The 8,287-nt window shown below is 38.3% G+C and overlaps 1 protein-coding gene across 1 annotated transcript in view; it reads right to left on the bottom strand.

Annotated features, from left to right (window-relative positions):
- NT5C3A (5'-nucleotidase, cytosolic IIIA) overlaps positions 1 to 8,287 on the bottom strand; it is a 12,631-nt gene that overhangs the window by 3,906 nt on the left and 438 nt on the right. The window contains exons 2-5 of the mRNA XM_008947114.1: positions 8,122 to 8,228; positions 1,265 to 1,363; positions 738 to 807; positions 1 to 34 (exon numbers count right to left, since the gene is read on the bottom strand). The exon at positions 1 to 34 is cut by the window's left edge and continues 19 nt beyond it. Coding sequence (XP_008945362.1) covers positions 1 to 34; positions 738 to 807; positions 1,265 to 1,363; positions 8,122 to 8,223 — 305 coding nt within the window. The 5' untranslated portion in view covers positions 8,224 to 8,228. The remainder of the gene's footprint in view (positions 35 to 737; positions 808 to 1,264; positions 1,364 to 8,121; positions 8,229 to 8,287) is intronic.

Here is an 8,287-nt window from a genome sequence, read left to right as displayed (position 1 = left end):
TCCTCTGTGATGAGCTTGGAGTTATCAATGATGTCTGGGGAGTGGGAAAAAAAGTGTTAAATGAGATGGCAAGTCTCTTTTACTTTGCTCTGCAGCTGTTAATGACATAGGTGACAATGATGTTTGATGATGTACCACTGTGTTTCCTCAGAACTTTTCTTACCAGCACACAATAAAAGACATGTTTTTCTCCACAGGCATGAAGATGTCCTTCCCCTCCTCTTTGAACTAAAAGGTCAATTACAAACTCTCTTATCTGTTTCTTGAGATTTAACTGTCTGAAATCATCAAGAGGCAGCCTATGTGTTTTAGGCTTTCCACTTCATTAGTAAATGGATTCTGTTTGTTCTAAAAGGCTACAGGATAAAGACGTCAAGAGCTCTGAGGAGTTTAGTCTGATTCCTGCAGGCATCAGGACTATGATGGGCTCTTAAAAAGTAAGTCAGCCCTACTATATCCAGCCACCAACATCTTAGAGTTCAGAACTTACTGTTTTAATTGTGAATGACAACTTATCTGATTTTAACCCACACAGATTGTGATTAAAACATATATATACATAAACCCACATATAGACAGTCACTAGAATACGTCTTCATTAGGATGTACAAGTCATTAGGTAACAAGTCAATATAAATTTCACATTTTAGGGAATAAAGTGGATAGAAAATTAAAATGTAGGAAAAAAACTAAAAGGAGTGAACCAAACAATCTGTATTAAAAAAAAAAATACTCACTATGACAAGTTGGACATCTTTTTCCATTGTAGGAAAATCTACTTAATGTCATATCAAAATCTGTAATAATCTATTTAAGGAAAGAAAAAGCAAAACTGTCTTACAACACGGAGGGACAAAATAAAGAATGGCTAGAAATTCTGGATGATCAACAATAGTTCCAGCTGAGTAGCATGTGCTATAGAAATCTCCCTTTTCTATTGAACTACTGTGATGTCAGCTAGAATACCCCATAAGAATAACTTTTTGTAACAAAACTGTTTTTCTAACTCCTTTGGTCAAGACTTTCCTGAAATTACTAAGCTTATGTATCATTTGCTTAACTAGAATCTGGCTGAATTACAGTTGAATCAACAAGGGCTATTAAGAGTTAACAGATGTCTAAGTTTTGGAGATTTCTTGAGGGCTAACTTCTGTTATTTACATATATATATGTATACACACACAGGTTCTTAAAATTTTTGGCACAGAGCAACAGACACATGATTGCTTTCATTCCACACTGGTTGCACCCTCTACTATTTTACCTGAAGTTTGGCAGCTCCACCTTTGATGAGGCCACAAATAATTTCCTCTACTCTCCCCGGGTCCTTAATATGGACAGTCTTCTTCTGAAATTCTGGCATCTATGAAGAGTAAGAACAAGACAGAAATATACTCACAGAGGAAAACTCACCAGGTGATACCTGCCATCCATCAGGTGGGGAGCTCTGCATCTAGGAGCAGTTTCAGGTGACATCGAGACATGCTCAGGAGAGGAAGGCAAGTTAAGAGTAAGAAGAAGCAGAAAATACTCTGGATGTATTAGCTGATGCCTACATACAGTTCTGTTTGCTTTCAACATCTGTTTTTGTTTCTGTTCTTAATATCAAATTATTCAATAAGCTGACACAGAAGAGATAACTGTATTTGTAAGAAGTATGGGAAATATATATCTCTACACACACACCTAAAACCAGGACATATGGGATCACCTGTGGTTCAAGTATGTCACTGGGAGGTGAACCTTACAACTAGCTCTCTGTGCAATTCAGGCCCTTGAAGTCCCACTGCAGATAAGGAAGGCAGGCTGATACTAGGCACCCGTTGTTTTGCTGAGAAGGCTTTTGAAATAACACAGGCTATCTCAACACATTCCTTTTGAATGAAGAATATTTCTTGAATATTATTAGGAGTGATGAATTTGTTAAAAAAGAAAAAAAAAAAAAACCAACCACAAATACCACAACCCCCCACTCCTCCCCAAACACCACCCTCCTCCCCAAAGCCTTGGCTTACTCTAAATTTTCTCTGCAAGCTTGCAGAAATGGTAAAAGAACAACTTATTGACAGAAATTTCCCAATTTAAATGTATTTCCTTCCTTTATAACTATGCGTGGACTCTTTCTGAAGCAAAGGCATCAGGCATTTGCAATCTGTCAACATGGTTATTTAAGAGTAGTAATTTAATTTTCTCTATACAGAACTTCGGAGACGATGATGTCCTAGAAGTTATACTCTGATCATTCAGCTTTCCTTTCCTTATACCTCGTGTGTAATCTTTGCTGCAGTGAGCTAATGAAATTAAATAAAAATGAATTAAAAAACAAAACAAATCAGCTTCTATTTCCAGACACATTTCCAGAACCATAGTTCTCATATCTCCAGTTGTTGGTAAGTCACACAACACTCTCTCCTCCTGCTCTTGATGGTACTAAGCCATTTGTTTACTAGTAACAATCCCCTTGCAGTTGAAATACAATTAAGCTATCATTCAAGAAAAATACGATATCTTAAAGTCTTGCAAACGCACGTTTTTTTGCAATGGAAAAGCTGCTTGTGTGTCAGGGAACAAAGATCTGGAGCTATCTTTGAATACCAGCTCTAGTCCCTTCTGCCCTCAGGTATGAGCAAATTATTACAGGTACATCATTCTCAGCAGATACTTGACTAATCCATTCTTCAGAACCTCCATTCACCTGTTCCTCAACCATTCTATCAGAAAAGTTTGATTATTCTGTTTAACCTTCTTTACTGTAATTTTAGGTCATTCAACTTGGAGGCAAGTATTCTTTTTCCCAGGTGCTCACTGGGTATTTTTCCCTTCTTCCTGAACTAAAGAACCCCAGTTTCCTCAATGTTCTTTTGCAGAGCACAGTTTTCTAGACCTCTGACAATTTTTGATGTTGTCCTGGCCCATCCATTTGAACCATATCGTTCTTGAAACCCTGCATCCCTAATTGTGGGTACAACCTTTCTGCTCTGCTCTGCAAGTCTGCCCTCAGCTGCAGGGCTACGTGGGACCTGCCTTCAGGTCATATTTCTGCATATACATTTGCATATGTTTGCTTTGTTAGCAGTAATTTGATGATAATGATCCAAATTCAGTTGGTAATAACCAAATACTCTTCAAAATTCCCCCTAAGCAGAAACAGGTAGCTGCATGAAGTGCCAGATCTCACATTTAGCCTTGCAGGACTGTATCTTTTCTTCCACACCAGTGCTCCTGTTTTTCAGTAGAACAAGTAATTCTAATCCCCAGTTTGGTTACTGCTGCTTTCTGGCTGATAGCCTCAAAGACACTAATGAAAACAGAAATCCTACTAAAACTCTAATCATGAGTCTCTGATAATTTTCCAAGGTTCTCCACCCATCCAGAAAGTATCATCTATACCAGAATAACTTGCCAAAGATTCTTAACTCATGAGTATTTATGACTTCTTTGCTTTGCAAGTCTCATAAAGAAACCAGGATAAATTTCACTTAAGTTTGGAAGGTTTAAGGCTTTCACTTGCCATCCTATGGCAGACATTTTCTGCACAAGTGGTGCCGCCTAAACCAAAACACTTGTTCTCCCCCTGGCTGCAGTCAGTACCTTACCACTTTTATTAGCACAGCAAATTCAAAAAAGGTACAGTAGGGTTGGCTTCCAACTATCTGCTATGTCCCAGCCTGGGAATCATTGAGAAGGCTAATGAGTGTTAAAATATAAAATTCCTGAAAAATATCCATTAAAGAATTCCCTAATATTCTGACAGGCACAAAACATTCATAGCTATCTAGTCACAGCTATCAGCAGCTCTAGTTTCATGAAACGACATACTAGAAATCTGCAGCTATTTAAAGGTGTTTTATGGTATTTCTTTTCTTTGTTACACAGTGCTGGTAAACAAAATTAACCTTACCACTTGATTGGTGGGTACACAGCATTTTGTTCTCAATAATGACAGAGCAAGTGGACTCTGTTTTGTATTTTTTTTTTTTCACTGTAAATAGTCTACTGTAATTCTGTTGTCTTTCAGAAGGCAAATTATGTGTATTTTGAGACTTGGACCACAAAACCTAAACAAAGTGAAAGCTAAATGAGTGCTTTTGTAAGAAGTAATTCAAACATTATTTGGTTTACTTAGATACTTAGCAACAGACTTCCTAACATAACTGATTTAAACAACAGATGTTGGGGAGATGGAGAGATCAGAGGGAGAGACTGGGTGAGGCAAGCTGGATTGCTTGCTACTGTTTTATTTCAGACTGAGGCGTTTCATAAGTTTCTGAAATAACCTGAGGAAAAACCTCTTTTTAGTAAACACTCTGGTAGAGGATGTTGAACAAGATATTGCTTAAGATTTTAAGTAGGATGAAAGCTTCCTGCTTTGATGTTGTAAACTGATACACCTACTCAAGATCAGGTTTTAAGGTTCATTTATTTCTAATCCATCTTTTGTTTTTGCACAATAATTGAAGTCAGTTGAAGAGTACTTTAATTTGGGGAGGGAAAAAAAGAAGTCTTCTGCAGCAAGTATAACCCAGATGATTTCAGTCTCAAAGGCACTTTCATAGGCAAACCAAGTCTTCACTCTGGATATAGCATCTGATAAAGCCTCAGACAAATACTGTTAGTCAAAACAGCCACTCCCCCATCACTACTTCCTTGTATTAGTATTTACAACTGAATGTTAATCAGCAGTTATTTTATTTAGGCTTTACCACTATTATACTAGAAATAAATGAAACTGTTTAACAAGTGGTCGCCAGTTTTCTAGCATACTATCTCCTCCAATGTCTTACACTTCTGCCCAGTCTACTGTTGTTTTTTTGTTGCATATTTGCCATTCTTCAGAGTTGAAAAAGGCAGATTCAAGTTGGATAGAACTGAAAGAACAGAGTGAAAAATGGCTAATAAGAAAACTCAGTCAATTTGATAAAACTTCTGTTTGTATTAATTGCTTAAGAAAGCTGTAGGAGTCAACTGGGTCTGCACAAGAGGCCTGGAATTCTGATGTACTGGTTGACTGGGAGGAACACATACAGAGAAACAGCCAAACAGAAATCTCCACAGCAGCCAGCAAAGGCAAGAAAGCCTTTCAGAGCAAGGATCTTCTACACACAGAACTGAAGCTATGTAAACACAGGCAAAGGAATTCATCATTCATTGTGGCATCTGGCAGCACACACACCATCCTGCATCACTGAAGGGCCTCCTCTGTCCAGTGCCATTTTATAGAAGTGCGAGAAGAGTTTTGCTTTTTCACCAGGGACATCTGGATGTTACTGAAATAGCTCAGAGGCCAGGATCTCTTTTAAAACACACTAAAAAAGGACCACTCCCAAAGGTAATTTGTGGCTGGCCTATACACTGGCCACAAACACATAAAAGTTTCTAGTCTCTGACATTTTTAAGGAACCTTCAAAGGGAACAAGGAGAATGAAACTGAAAAAAGTTCTTTTAAAGGTTGAGCTTAATTGGATTTATGAAAAAGGAAAAAAAGATCTGCTTGTTTGTGATAGCAGGTAACTGGAATAAGGATGCAGGAAATTCTTTTGTAGCTAACAGTGTTACAGCCATACCTTGATGAACGGACAGTAATGGGTTCAGGCAGGTTTGGAAATCCCTCAGTCCTACAAACCACAGAACGGGTCATTTACAACAAGGATAGTTCTGAAAATCACAAGACGTGCATCTGTGGAGCTGGGTTACATAAAAAGGAAGAGTATTTACTGTAAGGACTATATTGAATTCTAGTCTTGAAATAAAGCTGCTTATGTACACTTGGATAGCAGGAGTGCAAACAGAGCTGCTCTTATGTTGTATCTGGGTGCTGCTTATACCTATACACATTGTTTTCTTAGTATCTGGGACAGCCCATGTCTAGGTGCATGCTGTGTTGGTCTGATTGTAACACAAGGGCTGGTGACACTCACACAAATGAAGTGCAGGCATCTAAGAGAGCTCACAGCTGCCACAGTAGGCGTTTCCAAACAGGGATCCTAGGGAATTAATAACTGATTGTGTACACAAAATGGGATGTCATCTTCTGTAGGTAAGATTTCACTGAACTTTTGAATCTACTGAGTGCTGGAGGTGAAGAAGCTACTTCCCTCCCCCTACCCAGTAAAACAACATAAGTCCCTATGATTAAAAAAAGAAATAGAGAAAAAAAATTAAAAATAGTCTCCAATATAAAAAGGAAACTTCATATAAAGGCCAGCTTTGAGGCTTTCTGCTGTAATTTCAGGTTGGGAAGCATGAGCTGATGCATAACTTGTTAGTTACATTGAGATATGGCTCGTTTCACAATCAAATCTACACACACAGCCTGAAATATTACTAATAATAAGAGGTTATCATCATCTCTGCTAAGTATGAATACTAATAAGTGTTCTTATTTTACACAGACTAACCTAGTATGGATGACTCCTGAAAATCACTGCTAAGAAAACACCCTGCATTATGGGTGGATAAAATTTTAAGGGAATGTCTCTATAATTCCCAGTGATGGCTTAGAGTACTTTGTTAGGTGTTAGTAATTCTGAATAATAACAACTGTTCTCACACTTACAAATGTATTCCAAATAGTCCACAAAATTTCAGATGACTGTAATGTCATGAGAGTGAGAGGACAACGACTAAGAACTAGCAGGAATACTATTGACAGTATGTGCATTTCAGTTATCACAGAAATTCTTTTTTTTCCCCTACTTCATTGATAAACTTGCTTTAGACTAAACTAGGCTCCAAATCTATGAACTCTAGATACAGAGGACACACAAGGGTGGGCTGGCTAGGAAAAGGAATTATTAGTGTTATTTCTGAAGAAGGAAAATGCAAATCAAAGTGACGTAATGGATAGGATTCAATTATTTGTAGATTTTATTTCAAACCTGTGGTAACAGCTTCCAGGTAAAAAAGTTTAAACCAAGAATAAGTTAAACTTATTTTGGGAACTGCAGATGCCCAATTCCAAGGTCTAAGACTAGCTATCACATATACTTGCTTGTGGACATGTACCAAAAAAGGCAGGGCATGGTATCAGTGAGAGCTGTGAAATCTGATGTGCTGGCAAGCTGCAGAAACTGGTGTGAGTGTTTTTTGGTGGTGGCAGAAGGTAACAGTTTGGGGAAATTATAAAGAAAAGGTACATGTTCCTTACTTTACAGCTTCTATTCTACTCCCTTTTTCTTTTTGTTATTATTACAGAACATTAGTTTAATCTACTTACTCTAGAAAACAAAGCTTACCAAAAAACTTTTGAAAAGCCTGTAAGCTTCGTCCTGTAGCTTCTGCTTTTTGCAGCGTGTGAGTGGGGAGAAGCCAGGAAGCCAAAACAACCCCCACAGCCTGAGAGCCTGTGTGTAGCTCTTCCTCCAGCTGTACATGCTCACGTACTGGGACACGTGCTCGTATGCTCATCTGTGTCTAAACTAAGACTGGCTTTAATTCAGAGGATTTGGAGGTTTTTCTCTTAGCAGCCCCAGCTGTTAGTGGGCTCATCTTTTAGCCAGGAACACTAAAGGCCACTGGGTGTGAGTGCAGTCACACCAGTCACTCCATGATGTGCAGCTAGTGAGAACCATGCCAGCGATCGTGCAGCCTGCTAGCACAGCCTGAGCTCAGGACAGATAGTTGTCATTTTATAACTACCAAAACAAAAATGATAAATTTTATATTCATAAGATGTAAACTCAAATATTGTAAGAAATCCTTAGTAACTAGTAATTACCAAATTACTCTTTTGGTAGTTTTGCCACAAAATAGCCTTAGGATTACTTATCTAACAAGCAGACAGGCAAATGTTATTATGGAAATCAGACAACAGAACACTGAGTCTTTTCCCAGCTGCTTGGTAACATGCTGCAAAACCAGATACCCAGCACAGGTTACACCAAGTAACTGAAGTGGCTTCACTACCTAAGCTATTTTAAAAGATGGAATAGGATATGTACTAAAAATAATTTTCCATGGCTTGTTTTCTTTAATTATTTACATCTGTTTACAATTCATGTGCTGGACTCTGATAGTTAGTTGGGGGGGAAAAAAAAGAAAAACAACACATAAAAAAATTTGGAGAACTTTCACAGAAGACAAGACAACAGCGTTTCCTCTGGTGCTTTTAAAGGAGAGTACCTGTGCGTTGAGCTTAGGGCACTCCTGATTCTTCTGTCCTTGATTTTGTCCTACTGCAACAGCATAGGTGGCAAGCAGAGTCCAGAGACGCAGGGCTTGCATACAGGCTGCCAACAAAAACCAACCAAATCCTTTTAAGAACTGGTCTGCTGTATTATGTGATCTT

Source organism: Merops nubicus, unplaced genomic scaffold (assembly GCF_000691845.1).
Source record: "Merops nubicus isolate BGI_N331 unplaced genomic scaffold, ASM69184v1 scaffold4799, whole genome shotgun sequence".
NCBI classification, from domain to species: Eukaryota; Metazoa; Chordata; class Aves; order Coraciiformes; family Meropidae; genus Merops; species Merops nubicus.
Note: the sequence above shows the minus strand (reverse complement) of the source record. Positions and strands in the feature narration are given on the sequence as shown.